The sequence below is a fragment of the Phascolarctos cinereus genome, unplaced genomic scaffold (genome assembly GCF_003287225.1).
Source record: "Phascolarctos cinereus isolate Bilbo 61053 unplaced genomic scaffold, phaCin_HiC Scaffold_5;HRSCAF=322, whole genome shotgun sequence".
Lineage (NCBI taxonomy): Eukaryota > Metazoa > Chordata > Mammalia > Diprotodontia > Phascolarctidae > Phascolarctos > Phascolarctos cinereus.
The window spans coordinates 12027071-12044201 of NW_027555958.1; the positions used below are offsets into that span (position 1 = coordinate 12027071).

The following is a 17131-nucleotide window of genomic DNA, read 5'->3' on the forward strand; positions in this document are numbered from 1 at the left end:
AATAGAAAGACTAATCCGTGGGATATATTAGGTAACCTAGTGACTGTTTGATAAACTCAAAAGATCTCAGCTACTGGGGCAAAAACTCACTTTGTGACAAAAACTCTTGGGAAAACTGTAAAATAGTCTAACAGAAATGAGGCGTTCCATGATCAGCGTGAGATGGGCAGATGATTTAGATTGGGGTGGGGAGCCTGTGGCCTGGAGGCCACACGTGGCCTTCTCGTCCTTGGGTGTGGCCCTTTTTCTGCGTCCAAGTTTTACAGAGCAAATCCTTTTATGAAGGGGACTTGTTCTGTGAAGTTTGGGTTCAGTCAGAGGGTCGTACCTGAGGACGAGAAGGCCACATGTGGCCTCGAGGCAGCAGGTTCCCTACCTCTGATTTCGACAAAAAGGGTGATAAAAGCAAACAAAGGAAGCATAAAAGAAATTACCTGTTAGATCCACAGGTAGGAGAGGAACTCATGACCAAACAAGATATTGAGTGGTTCACAGGAAGTAAAGGGGATAATTTTGGTTACATAAAACTAAGAAGTTTTTGCACAAACAAAACCGATGCATCCAACTTTATAAGCAAAGCAGGAAATGAGAGGAAATTTTTGTAGTGAGTTTCTCTGATAAACTTCTTATTTCTGAAATATACAGATTTGGCTGTGTGTACCCTTTGACCCGGCAGTACCACTACTAGGTCTGTATCCCAAAGAGTTCAAAGAAAAAGGAAAAGGACCTAAATAGAAAAATATTCATAGCAGCTCTTTTTGTAGTGGCAAAGAATTGGAACCTGAGAAAGGTGCCCATTAATCAGGGAATGGCCGAACAAGTTGTGTTATATGATTGTGATGGAAAACCATTGTGCTAATGAGAAATGACGAGGGTGGTATCCTGGAGAAAACCTGGAAACGGATGCAAAACAAAGAGAGCAAAAGCAGGAGATCACTGATACTGGGACAGGAACAGGAATATTGCAGTGCTAACCAACTGTGACAGACTTAGTAATCCTGAGCAACACAACGATCTACCCCAATTCCAAAGGACTCAGGATGAAACAGGATAAAACCTCCTGTTAAACTCAGAGTACACATTTTTTTAATTTTATTTTTAACTCAGGGTGCAAATTGAAGCATATTTTCTTCTCTCCCTTCCTCCCTTCTTTCCTTGCCCATGATTATACATTTTTGAAATGGGCTTTGTTTTTCTTACTTCCTAAATAGGTGGAGAAGGGAGAGGAAGAGAATTTGGAAAACAGAATTTAAAAAATAACATGAGACCAAAAAAATTTTTTTAAATCCCCACGGAAGGCAATATACCTTTCCAGTAATATATGTATTACAATACATTAACATTATTCAAAATGTCTCTGGAACTCTTCGTTCCCTCTCTGTGTTGAAAAGTGGACCTTGTTGTTTCTGAAGGGGCAGGTCTGTGCCAGCCACCATGTGATCGATCACTGGAGGCCGTGGCCAGGCATTTCAGGAGATGGGAAGGTATCAGAAAGGTCAGCTTTTGAGCCATCATCTCCCTCCACCAGCAGTCAACCAAAATTTTCAAGTTGTGATGGGTAGATAGAGTGCTGACCTTGAGGACAGGAAGATTGAATTCACATACTGCCACAGATACCAGTGGTATGACCCTGGACAGATCACTTAGATGCTGCCTGCCTCAGTTTCATCCCCTGTACAATGGGGATAATAATAGTATGTTTCTCCCAGGATTGTTTTGCTGATCTGAGTGACATAACATTTGCAAAGTGCTCAGTCTGTGCTAGCTGTTATCATTATTATTGTCGGTAGAGACCAGTGAAGCTGCCCAGGGCTGCTACCCCTTCTGTTCTGTAGGACCAACCATGAGCTGGGGCTGGTGACAGTGTGGGGCCAGGAGTTTAGGAGGGACAGTGATGAGCCAGAGAGGACCCAGCGGAGGGCAGCCAGGCTGGGCAGGGCCTCGAGTCCACGTCACAGGAGGATTAGCTGAAAGAACCCTGGGAGGCTTAGCCAGGAGAAGAGAAGAGGGGGCTGAGACAGAAGGGCCCACATGGTTTCTGAAGGGCTACTTTGTGGAGGAGGGATTGAGCGTGTCCTGTTTGGCCTCGGCATGGGGGGAAGGGTACAAGGGCTGATCTAGTTCAGGCTTGAAGTGAGGAACGCTTCCTCCCAGTGAGAGCTGTGCCAGGTAAGGGGGAGTCTTTGAGCAGAGACTGGATGGTCCCCTGAGCGGGGATGTTGGAGGGCCAGGTGCCCACCGCCAGCCCTCCCCCCTCAAAATTCAAGGATCACTAACCAAGGACTCTTTTTCCTTTTCCTTTCATCTTGTGCTGAGCAGGAAGCTGAAGGAAATCCCACTGCTGCCCTCCCTGGATTATGAGAAACTGAAGAAAGATCTGACCTTTGGGAATGACCGATTGAAGGCCTTTTTGCTGCAGGCTCTGCGATGGGTAGGTGCACGCTGGGCCCTGGAGCCAGAAAGTAGCAGGTCTCCTCCTGGTCCTCATTGGGCCCATGTCTTTAAAGTGGGCATGTGGTGTTCTCCTGCCAGTTGACAGGAGTTAACTCGTCGTAGAAAACAGAAAGCAGTGTTTAGAAATGAATCTTGGTGGCCCTTCAGTTATCAAGTGCCTTCTAATAGCACGTAGATGCAGTAGGGCCAGAAGACCCCCTGCTGGCCAGTGGCGCATTTACTGTCCCCAGCTCACTTGAGGCTGGCAGGCTCTGTCTCCTTAGGGACTTTTCCTGCAGTTAGAGACCATTGTCTCCCAGGGCCCATGGGTGCTGCTGCAGCTAAGGCTGACGTTTCAGCTTTGAAGGTACCAGTGAGAGGAAACCTTCTGGGGCAGCTGGGTGGCGCGGTAAATAGAGCACCGGCCCAGTCAGGAGGAGCTGAGTTCAAATGTGGCCTCAGACCAAACCCTTGCCACTTACTAGCTGTGTGACCCTGGGCAAGTCACTTAACCCCAACTGCCTTAAAAAAAAAAAAAGGCAACAGAGAGGAAACCTTCCTTGTGAGACAGTTCAAGGCTTTCCGCAGTCCAGACCTGGCCTGCTCTGTTAGCACCAACTTCTGGTGGATAAATAGTAGAAAGCTGCTGTCCAGCCAGATGTTGGGGGGGGAGCAGACAGAGGAAGTGAGGGGGAGAGAGAAAGGGAGGAAAGATAACACATAAGGGGAGCTAGGCAAGGAGGGGAACGGTCTGGAGATAGTTGCAAAGTGCGGTGGAGGCCTGAATCCCAGCATCATCCTCATAACAACCAGAACAATAAATAACTAGTCTTTACATGATGCTTTAAGGTTTGCAAAGTATTTTATAAACTTATGTCATTTCATCCTTACAGCCCTGGGAGGCAGGTGCTATTGTCATCCCCTTTTTACAGATGAGGAACTGAGGCAGATAACAGTGAAGTGACTTGCCCAGGGTCCCTCAGCTAGTAAGTGCCGGAAGTCAGACTTGAACTCAGGTCTCCTTGACTCCAGGTTCATTGCTCTATTGACTGTGTCGCGGCTGCCTCTAAGACGGGGGGAAACCGTCAGAACCTAGGAGTTCACAGTCCAAGCTTCTGATGGGGAGAGGGAAAGGATGGAGGCCAAGTGGAGGCTGTGCAGTTGGAGATGCCAGGGAGTGGGCTGCCGGTCTGGAGCCTGGCCTCCTGGTGCTCTGTGCACACTTGACTCCAAGCAGCCTGGCTTCTCACCGTCCTCGGAACATGTGCGGCAGGCATTCCCTGCTTCGCCGTCGCGTGTCCCCTCCCCCCCAGCCCGCCTGGTGATGACTCTCTTGGTTTCTCTGTGGAATGTACGGCCCTGTTAGAGTGCAAGCTGTTTGAGGGTAGACATTTCCCTTTCGTCTTCCCCCCCAGAGCCTGCCCAGCACACAGTAGGTAGTATGTAGTGATTGAATTTTTTTCCCTCTGGCCTAGGCCCTTTCCACCATGTGGATGAATGGCCTTTGGATTTGTTCTTTCTTCTTCTCGTCCTTCCTAGCGTCTGACCACGTCTCATCCTGGAGAACAAAGAGAGACCGTGCTGCAGGCCTACATCACCAACGACCTGCTGGACTGTCAGAGCAGCAGCCAGGTGTGTGTGACCCCCTGCTGGGCCTGCCCAGGCCTCCCCACTGTGAGCACTCTTCCCAGGGCACGGCAGCAGCGGCTTTAGAGTGAGGCTGGGAGGGGGGGGCCAGCGAGGTGGTGCAGTGGATAGAGCACCGGCTCTGAAGTCAGGAGGACCTGAGTTCAAATCCGGCGTCAGACCAAACACTTGACACTTAACTGGCTGTGTGACCTTGGGCAAGTCACTTAACCCCAATTGCCTCACTAAAAAAAAAAATTAGAGTGCGGCTCCTGGACTAGCTTTTGACAGGGTCTGTGCGTGAGGAGCATAGAATCTCAGCTGCTCAGTGGGGGGCAGAGACCGTGGCCAGAGCCTGGCCCACAACTTCGGTTCCTGTGTATCCTCCAGCCTGCTGTCCCTCAGCTGTGAGTGTGTGAATGGCGGGTGAGCAAGTGTGCATTGGTCCTGGGGTCTGCGTCAGAGAATTCTGTTCACCCACTTGTGAAAGGCAGGCCTAGGCTGGACCCTGGCAGCTCAGATGCTGCAAGGTATTTGGCCTTAATTAGGCCTGAGGTGTACCTGCAGTGAGTGGACAAGAGGGAGCCATGGAGAAGAAATGGAGAACAGCTCAGGAGGCCACGATGACTGTGTTAGGGGAGGGCTGTCCCAGCGAGGAGGCTCCCTCTGGCAACTCAGGTCAGCAGCTGCTCTGCTGGGCACGTTCAGAGGTGAAGTGCCCTGCCTGGGGCCACCAAGCCCGTGTGTGTGTGTGTGTGTGTGTGTGTGTGTGTGTGTGTGTGTGTGTGTGTGTGTGTTGTCTGTGTGTGTGTGTGTGTGTGTGTCTGTGTGTGTGTGTGTGTGTGTGTGTGTGTGTGTGTGTGTCTGTGTGTCTGTGTGTCTGTGTGTGTGTCTGTGTCTCAGAGGCAGGACCAGGCTTCCTGACTTGGAGGGCACTTTTCTCTTCACAGTCCACACTGACAGCACAGTCACGTTACCCAGCTGTGGCCTCTGACATTCGCCTTGTTGCTGAGGCGACAGTTGAGGCTTGAGAAGGGTCATCTGTGTCCCTTCCTCCTGCATCAGAGGGAGAAGAACGAAGCCCAGAGGGGCGCGGTGGGGGAGGCCTCCCACAGAGTTTGTAAGCTTGTGATCGTGCCCATGCTGGGAAGGCCAACACAGCCCTAGCTCTCTGTTAACCATTTGTCCTGTGGCTTGGATCACTTAGTCACTTGAAAGGCCGGACAGCTGATCCATTCCCCAATGAAATCCTTGCCCTTTTTTGGTTATCTAGTTTCCTGCTGAGGAAAGCATTCAGGTTCTGTGTGAGCAGCATGGGTGAGGAGGTCAGAGATTCTCTCTGAAAATTCACATGCACAACTGCTCAGCACCCTATGTCTGTGATCCCGTAGGACATCAGAGCACCTGAGTCAACAGCACAGAGTCAAAGAAATCAGGCTATTTAAATTGAACTTGTGAATTAATCCAGCTTTTCCATGTCACATGGGTGTTTACATAGAAATTTAATTCAGTAATTAGTCATTAACTGTGTGCAGTTCAAGCTGTGATACACATGTTCTGTGTGACCCTGGACAAGTCGCAATCTCTGAGAGATTCAGGCTGTCTGTCACAGACTGGCTGTTGATCTGCATTAGCAGAGGGCATTTCCACACCAAGACCTTCCTGCCCTGAAGAAAGGCCCTAAAGGAAGAAAGTACAAGGCTAAGGATACAAAGCCAGGCACCCTCCCCTCCCCAGCCCCAGGTTCTGCTGGAGGATGTAGCATGAGCACAGAAGGAAATACAGGGAGGGCGGAAGGAGGGAGAGAAAAGGAACCATGTACAACATCAGGAAAGGCTTGTCTGGGGAGGGAGCCTGCCACGAAGGAGGGAGTGCTTGGACCAGTGCTCAGACATGGGCAAGGGGAGGGAGAGTGTAGCTGGGGGCAGGGTCAGTTCTACTGGCAAGGGAGGTTGGAACCCAGTGGAAGGAGACTTCAGCCATGGGCCAGGGGTGACGCAGAGCGCAGAGGCCTGTTAGGAGAGGGGTGGTGAGGACCTGAGTTTAGCTGGTGGCTAGGAGGGATGAGCAGGAAGGCCAGATGCCAGCCCCCGGGAGTTGAGAGGACTCAGCTACTGATGAGCGGGCGATGAGGAGGGAGGAGGCGAGGATGGTGCCACAATGCAGTTTGGAGGAGGGGGAGGAAGAGTCTTAGCAGGAAAGGGAAGAAGACCTGCTTGGGGCATGCTGAGTCTGAGATAGGTGTTGATGGGACATCCAGCTGGAAATGTCCGTCAGGCTGCTAATAGTATAGAACGCATTCAGGAGAGCTCATGGAGCTAGTGACAATTGTGTCTTCCTTCATGGAGCCGATAATGGAATCACTGAGAGCCAAGCTTATAAGAAGAGAAGGCCTGGGACGGAGTCCTGAGGGATGGGGGGATGTGGGCAATGATCCAGCAAAGGGCCCTGAGAAGGAGCAGATGCGGGGTTGTGGGAGTAAGAGAGGACAGACTGCAGCGTCTGGAACTTCAGGGAGGCCGAGGAGGATGAGGACTGGGCCATGGTCCCAGAGGATCTCAGAGCTGGAAAGGACCCCCCAGGCCAGGGAGTCTGACCTCTCCTTGACCCCCTCCACATTGGACCTGACCCCTCTTACCTGTGCAGACTTTCTGAAGACCTTCGGGGAACCTGGACAGAGCTGATTTCCTTACACTGACCCTTTCTGCCTATCTTAGGCAAGGTGCTCTCTGGCCCCTCGTGCAGATAATTTAAACAATAAAAAAATCCTTTCACTAAATACCAAGCCTACAAAGGCTTTGCAGACACCCCCTTTGCTAGGCTGTCTGGATGCAGGGCTGTCCAGGACCCTGGTAGTTGGGGGTCCCCCAGCCCTGGAAAGAATTGATGGCATTTCTGTTAGAATCCTCCCAAGGCGTTCAGCCCAGCCCAGTCCAGTCCTAGGACCCCACCACTAAGGGCTGCTAAGGCATTAAGATCGTTAAGGCATTAAGAGCCTAATCAGCTCAAGGCACCAACTGTTCTGTCTCTGAAACTGCCACCCATCGATCGTGCTTCTCCTCACACAGCCACTCTGCCCCAAGCCCCTTCTAGCCCCACTTCAGGCTGGCCTCCCTCCTCCCCTCCTGCACCTCCTCTACTAAGCTCCTAGAAAGTCAATAATTTTGTGATGGTAAATTAGGCCCTCTTTTCTCTCAGTTCTTATCTAGCCCTTGGTCATTGAATGGGTGTTGCCTCAGACAAACTGAGGCCTGAGAAGGACCTTAACTTGGGCCAAGGTCACCCACTGCTTCCCAGACCTGGTCCTGCCATTGGACTTTCACATCTCAGGAGGAGAGAGTGAGGTCTAGGACTTTGCTGAGCTCTGCTTCACTTAATCCAGTTCACGCAGGAGCCGAGACATCACCCCATGATGTCATTGATTCCCTCCCAGAACAAAGAACAAACCATGCCTGGGAGAAGAACCCACCGGGGATTCTTGCCTCTTCCACCTCTGTACCCCCTACCCTGGTCTCAGCCTCATGAGCCAGGCTTCCCACCCTCCCTTCACATTCTCCCAGGGAGCCAGTGATCCTTTCGCTGCTAACCCCTTTGAAAAGATGGGTGCGTCGGCCTCAGCTTTGTGGATGGCCAAAGGTGAGGAGAGGGGGATGGCTACTCCCCTGGATGTGAAGCATCGGGGTCCAGAGGCTCTTGGTGGGCTGAAGCATGAGACGACTTAGAATGAGATGTGATTTGGTAAGGCCAAACATGAAGGTTTGTGCTTAGGCTCCAGAAAGGAGGCAGAGGAGGTGTGGCTAGGCAGCAGTTTAAGCCAGCATTTCATCTGCAAATGATCTGGAGGACTTAGTGGCTGGCAAGCTCAGCCTGAGTCAGCAGAGGCCTGCAATGTCCGACTGCATGGAAAGGCTTAGCGCCAGAACTGGGAGCTAAGCTTATTCCTTCTGTACTAAGCCTTGATGGACAGAACTGGAATGCTGAGTTCAGTTCTGGGCGCCACATTTTAGGAAGGACTGTGATAACCTACCCGTGATCCTCAGGCAGCAATGAAGCGTTTACACGGTACTTTAAGGAAACACTTTGCAAATACTAGCTGTCTCAACAACCTTGGGAGAAAGAAGAGGAAACTGAGGCAAACAGGTTCAGTAACTTTTCCAGGGCACCACAGCTAATTAAGTGTCTGTGGCAACATTTGAATTCAGGTCCTCCTGACCCCAAGCCTCAGCTGGTGAAGGTCCAGGCTAGCCACTGTGAACAGTATAATAGAGGGATAATTGGGAGAACAGAGAAGGATGAGGTGACTGGAGGTGATCCTGAGGATAAAGACTAGGTCTAGGAGTGAGGTCTTGGAAGGGATGAAAGGCCGAATAATTATCATCTGAGAGGGGAATTTCAGAGTTGTGACCTTGAGGCTCACCATCTGATCCCCCCCAGCAGCCTGCACCTCAGTCATGGCCTACATCTCCCGGCTGCTGTTTCCTTCCCTGCTGCCTTCAGACAGGCCCAGGGCCCCCATCCTTCCCTAGTCCCTGCCAAGCCCTACTCTCTCATCCAAATGTCTCCTCCCTTTCTCAGCCACTCATTGCCTGCACTCCCTCACTTCTCATTCATTTCTCAGTCAGCGCAGTCTGGCTTCCAGCCTTCTTCAGTGTCGGGCTAGCTTGCTGAAGAGGTGGCCTTTTCTTGCTGCTCATCCCCCTCGGCCTCTGCTGCATTTGCTGCCATCAGCCACCTTCTGTCCCCTCAGGGTCTGGAGACACCCGCTCTCTTCCCCCTTCTCCCTTTCCGCATTTCAGAGTCGGTTCATGGGCGATCAGTTCCACCATGATCTGCATCCCTGGCCCTCACTGCCTTCTTTAACCAAGGCCTTCTCTGCTCGTATGCCTACTGCCCAACACTTCTTCCCTGACGGACTCGTCACGCTGCCTGTAATGGCTCTCATGAACCTTCTCCCCACTTTCATGGCAGATGACTCAGCCTCCCAGCTGCCCGAGGAACACAGGCCATCTGCCCCAGAACCCTCGGCCTTGTCTCCTTCGCTCTTGTCCAAGGAGGAGATGGCCTGGTCAAGGCCCACCTCAGGGCAGTTGTGCCCGGGATTCCATTCCCATCTCTTCAGAATTCTCCCCTCTTTAGCATCTCCTTCGCTGCTGGCTCTTTCCTTGGTCTACAAAGATACCTGGGCCTCCCCCATTCTTCCAACCATCCCTTCTTGCTGTCATTGCATGTCTCCACCACACTCCTTGAAACGGTCATGGGCTTTTGCTTCCTCTGCTTGCAGACCCCTGCTCACTTCTCAGCCCCATAAATTAGGTTTCCTGGCCTCTCACCATACTCTGCCAGGTTTCTTGGAATCTCCCTACTATGCCTTCCAAACTGGAAGTCCCAGGGATGGCTCAAACTGGTGTCCAGAGTAAAACTTGCTTCCTCTCCCTTTTAGGCCTCTTCCCTCTCAGACTTGCCTTTTTCTGTTGAAGACCCCCACCTTCTGCTTATCTGCCCTTTCCATAACCGTGACTGTCCTGGATCGTGCACTCCCTGTCATTGGCACAGGATTCCATCACCAGATCCCGGCACTTCTCCCTCCATCGCATCTTCCATTCCTGAACTCTTCTTAGACTCGTCACCTCCTCATTGGTCTCCCTGCCTCAGGCCTCGCCCTCCTCCCCCCAGCCTCCTCATAGTTGCCAAGGAGATGTTCCTAAGTACACTCTCTCGCTTCATAAATTCCTGTGGCTCTCTGTTGCCTCTAGGTTAAAAGGTAAACTCAACTGGTTGGCTTTAAAGTCCTTCACAAATGGGCCCTAGCCTCTCTTTCTGACTTTATGTTCCACGCTGATTGGCCCCCTGTTCCTCACCCACAGCACCCACAGATCTCTCGTTTCCACCTTTGCCCCAGCCATCGCCCACACCCAGCATGCCCTCCCTCCTCAACCAGCCTCCTCCACTTGCCTTTGGACCCGATGCCTTTTCAGATCTCCCTCACCTTCCAGTTAATAACCTCGGATTTGGGCTGTCTTTATTCTGTGTGTAATCAATTACATATGTGCATCTCACCTTCTCCAGGAAAGTGGAAACTTCTTGAAGGGAGGAATGTTTGGGGTTTTTGTGTCTCTGTATGGCCATCACCTCACGTGGCATAGGTATTTAATGAATGCGTGTTGATCGAGTAGTAGAGATACAGACCCAGAAATGAAACAACTCCCACGCATAGGAGCTTATACCGTACTGGGGATTATAATACATACACAGATAACAATAATAATAATAAGTAATATCTGAGGTTTACAGAGAGCTTTACAAATACCTCAACAAACCTGTGAGGTCGGTGCTATTATTATCCCCATTGTATAGATGAGGAAACTGAGGCAAATAGAGGTTATGTCACTTGCCCAGGTTCACACAGCTGGTAAGTTTCACTCAGGTCTTCCTGTCTCTAAGCTAGCACTGAATCCATTAAAATTCTTAGCTGTATTGTAACTAAAATAGAAGGTATTTTGAAGAGAGAGAAAGCACAAAGCACTGAGATTTGAGGGCAGGCTTCATGGAGGTGGCATCTGAGCTGAGCCTTGGAGGCAGGACGAGGAAGAGAGAGGGCACTCCAGTACTGGGCCAGCTCATACAAACGCACAGAGGTGGAGACAAAACATCGGGTCATCCAGTTTGACTGCAGTATTAGGTGTGTGAAGAGGAGTCAAGTGAATCAGGCTGGGGTGATAGCATGGAGCCCAGTTACAGAGAGGCCTGGGCCCTCTCCGCACTGTCTCTGCAGGGACAGACCCTCTCCGTGCTGCTAAACATTCCCAGAAACCATTTTTGGCAACTTTCGCCATCTTCACTCCCAACAAGCTGGCGTTCCAACTGGGAGACGAGCACATGTATGTCTACACAGCATGAATCTACAGTAAATTAAAAACAGTTCGGTGCAGGAGGGGAGGGGGCTTCATGTATAAGATGGGCTGCCTTGTAAAGGAAGAGAGGGTCTGTGTGAGGCAGAGCTGGGGAGAGAGGGCATGGAAACAGGAGGCAGAATGTGGCACTTACAGCCGAGAGAAGGCCTGGGGGCTAGATTGCAGAGTCCAAGGAGGCTGGTGGCTTTCAAGCTAAACAGAGGGATTTGTATTCTGTCTTCGAGAAAACGGGAAGCTACTGGAGCAGGTGGAGGAGAGGAGTCAGGTCTTCAGATCTGTGGGGTGTGAGGGACAGATAAGAGAAGGGAGAGCCTGGGAGACCAGTTAAGAGGCTGCCAGCAGTGATGGAGGGGAGGTGACTGAGTGTGAGTGGAGGGAAGGGGCTGGATGCAAGAGCTACTCGTGAATGTAGAAAGGGTAAGAAGCCAGAGTGAGGAGGCGAGGAGATCAGACTGACGTTAGGAACCAAGTGGACTGGAAGGGTGAGAAAAATGGGTTAGGGGAAAAGATAATGGCCACGTGGGTGCAGCTTCATTTGTGTGTGCGTCTCCGACCTTCTTCACACATAGATCTCGTAAGAAAAGCACTCGAGGTCAAGTTCTCTCCTTTACTTTAGGTTTGTCTTGTTTGGGCTTTTTTCCTACAGAGAAACGTGCTCCAGCTTCTGCATTCCACGAATGACGTGGTCCGACAGTACATGGCCCGGCTCATCAATGCCTTTGCATCCCTCTCCGAAGGTGAGGGTTGGGATCTGGCTCACCTCACATGGCCCGCTCATGGCCATGGATTGGAAATTCTGGGAGGTTCCGAGATTCTTCCCTTTGTTGGTGCCTCCTAACAGGGCTGCAAGCCCCTCACTGGGGTTGTTGTTAGCCAAGTCCAGCGACTGTCTGGGCTTTGCCTTGCCTGGTGACTTTCTGCAGGATGCCCAAAGAGCGCAACCAAGTGGAAGAAGCCATCAAAGCTGATTTCCACAGTCACCTTCTCCACCTTTTCCTGCAGGAGGGTGTAGCTATCGAAATCAAAGTGAATCCACGAATCCCAAAAACAAGCCCTTGCTGGTCCCAGGCACAGAGGGAGCCCTCTCTTAGAATAAGGTGTCATGGTTTTCTACAGATTAAGTTTTGGTTTGAGCACATCTGGGTGTGCATGCAGAAGTCTCCAGCTTCCAAAGAGGTGCCTTCTCAAATGTTGTGAGTCAGTTATTTAATAAAAGCAATACATTGGCCTAGTTCAAGTTGACAGAGTCCTGGCCTCATCATAGCACCCCCCCCCTTCCCTGCAGAGTAGATTGTGCAAGTCTTTCTAACCTCATTTTACAAATGTGGAAACTGAGGCTCAGAAAGCTTGTGTGACTTCCCCAAAGTCACACAAGTCAGTATCATCTCCAGGATTTAAATCCAGCTCTCTTGACATTCTGCTCTACCATGTACACTTAGTGTGGGCTAGCCTGGGAACTCAGTGCTAATGGACAACCCTAGTTCCGCCCTGTGTGTCCCCCTCCCCCTCCACGACTCATGACAGTACCCAGGAGGCTCTGAGATGGCACTTGGGGAAGGCACAGCTGGTATTTCTACTCATGGTCCATTGATGAATTGTAGCCCACCTTTGACCTGCTTTTGAACTGGACTGTGGAGTCAGAGCCATAGGCTGCTTCTTTTGTTTGGTGATCTCCATCTTCTAGACCAGTCCCAGAGTCTGGCCTCTCCAATTACAGGGTCGATGCTGCTGTTGTTGTGGCATTCCCTCCCTGGGCATTCCCAGGAGAAAGGTGTGGCTGGGGCCTCCATACTGGTGACCACCTCTCAGGATCACCCCCTTTACATATACCTCAGTCTTGACTTCTTCCACCCAAAAAGGCTTTTAAGAAAACCTCATTCAGAACGGATGAGCATGTATGTTTTGTGGCTGATGTCACCAACTGTAACCTTTCTTGTCTTCACCTCATGCCCACAGTTTGCCCAAATATTGCTTTGTAGAGAGAAATCCTTGAATATTATTTTTAAAATGCATTCTCCTCTCTCTTTCCCCCAAACCAGGCCTGTGCTAACTCAGTGCAGAGAGTTTCCATGGAGGGATGGTCTGGGGAGTGCCTCTGACATAATCAAAATTGACCCTCTTCCCCACCCCACCCCCCACTGTCCTAGGTCGCCTCTACCTCTCCCAGAACTCCAAGCTACTGAGGATGCTGGAGGAGAGACTGAAAGAGGAAGACAAGGACCCGCTCACCCGGGAGAATGTGCTGGGGGCCTTGCAGAAATTCAGCCTCAGGTGAGGTCTCTGCAGCAGGTGGGGTGGGAGGGAGCTGCAGCTGCAGCCAGTGGTCCTTAGGTTCTGCTGCTGCTGCTGCTGCTTGAGGGAGGGAAGGAGGAAGGAGGGAGGTGGGAGGCAAGCCCCTAAGTATGTGGCTCCCATCAGAAATAGTCAAAGGTTCTCTAAAAGTCTCACTGACATCTTTGCTTTAAAGACCTCCTTCACTTCCCAAAGAACTCCCCTTCCCTTGCAATAGAGGCCTCCCTTGCAGTAAGAAAAATGGCAGAGCCGTTGGCTGGGTCTGCAGCATTCTGCCCCCACAGTTCCTCACTTTCCTGCTGGGAGGAGGGAAGTCTGTTGGATTGTCCACCTTCTGGGACCCCGGAGATGAGCTGCCCTTTACACCCTTGTTGTCAGTGTGTTGACTGTCCCTGCCTGGCTCTTTCAGGGACCCTTTATGCAAGGGAGGAGACTAAGGCCCAGGGCTCGGAGCTGGGGGCAAAGTCTCCATCTGCCTCCTCCACCCCCAATCTGGCATCGTTGCCACTGCTTCTGTTTTTCTCACAGGGTGCTTTCCTTCTTCCCAAGCCTCACCTCCTCCATGAAGTCCTCCTTAATGAGGACCCCACCTCACTGAGTGCCACCTTCTCTGCCACTGTCGGCCCTGACAGTTTGTGCCACACTTGTCTCTTTGTGAAAGGGGACAGATGGAAGGTTTCAAGCAAATAGTTTATTTTATTCTGGACTTCAGACCACAGAATTTCATAGTTAGGAGAAATCTAAGATCTCCAGTCCAATTGTACCCTAAAAAGAATCCCTACCACCATACATCCCCTGGGATGGGGAACCTGTAGCCTCAAGGCCACATGTGGCCCTCTAGGTCCTCAAGTGCTGCCCTTTGACTGAATCCAGACTTCACAGAACAAATCCTGCCCTCCATGGTCATACAGCTTTTGCTCTCAGACCTGAAGGTCTCAGGGGGCTTACTACCTGTAGAGTAGCCCATTCTACCTCAAGGACCCTGAAGTAAAGCACTAAGAAAACCCAATGAAGCTGACTCGATGTGATGCTGTGAGAAGCATTTTTCCTTCATGGTAATGAGGAAAGCTCTGTTTTTATTGGTCTTCTCACTGTTCTTCTGTGTCAGGGAGGCATTGGTGTATTGTAGAGGAATTATAGCAACTCCTTCTGGAGATCTCTGCTTGGCTTCTGACGGCTGCTCGTTGAAGTGTGCTCTTTAGGGGCCATAACTTTCGCACATTTCCTTGGGAGAAGATCCACACTCAGAAGGTTGTTGGATGAATGAGCCCCACAAACCTGCAGACTGGGGGATTGCTGCTCTCCAGAGTGGTTGAATGGAGGGGTAGGTGGCACAGTGTAGCGGGGAGGACGCTGGATGTGGAGTCCAGAGGCCTGGCTTGGCATCCGGCCTCAGATACTGACCAGCTGGGTGACCTCTCTGGGCCTCCGTTTCCTTGTCCGTAAAGTCAGTGAGCGGTATTAGTTGGCCTCCAAGGTCCCTTCCCACTCTAAATCCATGACTCTGCTGCTCTTGGTGTAATTCTGCACCACTTTTCACAGGCAGAATACAAGAGTAAATAGCTCTCCCCACAGTTGTTCTTTCTTCAAGGTGCAGTCATACTTCATCTCTGTAAACAAAAGATGGATTACTGAGCAGAACTGTGACTGTGTACAGAAAAGGCCAGTTTTCTGAAAGTGTGGAGACACGTCAGTGGTGAAAAAACATCTCTTCCTGGTTATGCAGATGCACAATGAGTGATTACTCCCTTTCCAAGAAATATTAGCTTAAGCTTCAGTATCCTGGAGATTTTAGTGTGCTCAGTGGGCATCTTCCTGCTCAGATTTCACTGCGTGGGAAGGGAGATGACGCTGACCAGGACAAAGTGACCCGTCATCTCCTCTGCCCTTGGTTGGTTGAGACTTTTTTCCACCAAGAAGCCCCAGTGGCCGTGGCACTCTGAGGACATCTCCCCGAGACGCCCCAGGAAGAGCATAGTCAGGACTTGGCCATCAGACTTTCCACAGTGTCAGCTGCCACTCCCCACCGCCACTAAGTGTTCAAGTCCAGAAGCATTCACCAAGCACTGTCTAGGTGCCAGGCACTGTGCTAAGTGGGTGGGATGCAAGGAACGGATGTTCTTTACCCGTGGCTTCAGGGAGCTCACAGCCTGCCCACACCAGATAAGCACGGGGGGGGGGAGGGCAGAGGAAAGGCACTAGCATTGAAGGGGACTAGCAGAAGTGAGATTTTAGTGGCGTCAGGAAGGGGGCCAGAGGCAGAGGTGAGGAGGGAGAAGGTGCCAGGCCCAGGGGGCAGCCAGGGAGGTGGCATGTCGGGCTGAAGCCACAGGTCTGTGGGGGCAGGGGGCAGGCAGCTTATAAAGTGGGACACCAGATGGTGGAAAGAAAGCCTTCCCCCAGTGAATTCTAACAAAGGGTCCCTGCCTGGGAGCCAGCCCGAGTGGTAATGGCTGCTTCAAGTGGATTGGGGCACCTTTTTAATCACCTTTCACCTGCTCGAACCACTCGGGTTGTATAGGGGAAACCATTCCTTCCTACAGATTGGCCAAGGCTGTGAGGGCACCACGGCTGCTCATTCTTGGTGCTTTCTTTGGGTCTGGGAGACTGTAGCGAGGCCCCTCAAGTCCTAGGCCTTAGGGAAGGGACGTCACAGTTAAGCTCCTTTTACAGAGAAGGAAACTGAGACCTAGCGAGGTGTAAGGGCTGGCCACAGCAGAGATGTCTTTGAACCCGTGTCTTGCACCCAGAGCTCTGGCCACTGTCCACCTGGCCTCCCTCCAGCGTTGGCTAGGTGAGCAAACCAGAGCGTGGAGAGGCTGGCAAAGGAAGTCAGGACGTTTTCAAGCCTGGCCTTCGAGAGTGGAGCCAAATTGGCCAGTAAGGAAGGGAGTGTGTGTGGAAACCCACTCTAGATTTCAGCTGCCTAAAACCGAGTCGCCATCTCCCCTGTGAAGGCACCGTGGGTCTGACCACTCTACTGAGCTCTGCCCTTTCTGGTGGTCCATTCAGAGAAGCAAGAGAGAGGGGCGTGAGTACGTGGGCCCCAGTGCCTTTGTTGAGCGTAGGCAGCTCTGCCGCTCATCCTGGGCCCCGATCTCTGCTCTGGCTCCTGACTGCATTCTCTTGCCCATGCTTGTCCGGGTGAGTGATCCCAGGGCTTTCCCTTGCAGGCGTGCACTGCAGTCCGCCATGATCCAGGATGGCCTCATCTTCTGGCTCATCGAAGTGCTCAAAGATCCCGACTGCCTGTCCGACTACACTCTCGAGTACTCCGTCGCCTTGCTCATGAACCTCTGCCTCCGCAGCGCAGGTCTCTGCCTCCTGGGGGGGATGGGGGGGACAGGCCGGCATGGCCACGGGCCCGATGTTGCTCGCTGTGTCATCAGCTCGGGAGATTCAGGAACAGCGAAGGGAGCCATTCCAGGGGACGTTTGTTCTGTTGGTCGTGGGTTGGGCCGGCTGTCGTAGCAGAAGCCTCATGTTCCTCTGCCTACCTGGACTCTACAGTTCTCACTCCTCATCACCCCAAGTGCCCTCAGGTCCCTCCTGCGCCGGGGAGTGTCCAGAATAGGCTTTGGACCCTGGTCTTCCTGACTGCACAGCAAGGCCTCTGTCCTCCCGTCCTTGTCTTTGTGGGACGGGGTGAATCTGCTTGGCCAGGAGGCCTCTGGAGATTAGCCTGAGGTGGGCAAGTGGCTCAGGATGGCACCCGCGTTCTGAGAAAGCCAGAGGAGCGGACCAGAGCCTCCCACCCAGGCTGGGCTGTTAGCACCCTCTGGGCAGCTCCAGGCCTAACTCTCGTCCTCCTGGGAGGAGGAGAGCAAACCTCGGAGCCCTGTCTGTACGGGATGGGAGGGTCCGTGAAG

General features: G+C 51.9%; 1 protein-coding gene across 4 annotated transcripts in view; it reads left to right on the forward strand.

The window, feature by feature from the left end:
* The window catches only part of ARMC9 (armadillo repeat containing 9), a 143820-nt gene that overhangs the window by 63041 nt on the left and 63648 nt on the right, over positions 1-17131 (forward strand). For all 4 annotated transcript variants that reach the window (XM_020972160.2, XM_078154653.1, XM_020972158.2 and 1 more), the window contains 5 exons: positions 2320-2431; positions 3973-4065; positions 11617-11707; positions 13118-13241; positions 16436-16575. In XM_020972160.2, coding sequence (XP_020827819.1) covers positions 2320-2431; positions 3973-4065; positions 11617-11707; positions 13118-13241; positions 16436-16575 — 560 coding nt within the window. The remainder of the gene's footprint in view (positions 1-2319; positions 2432-3972; positions 4066-11616; positions 11708-13117; positions 13242-16435; positions 16576-17131) is intronic.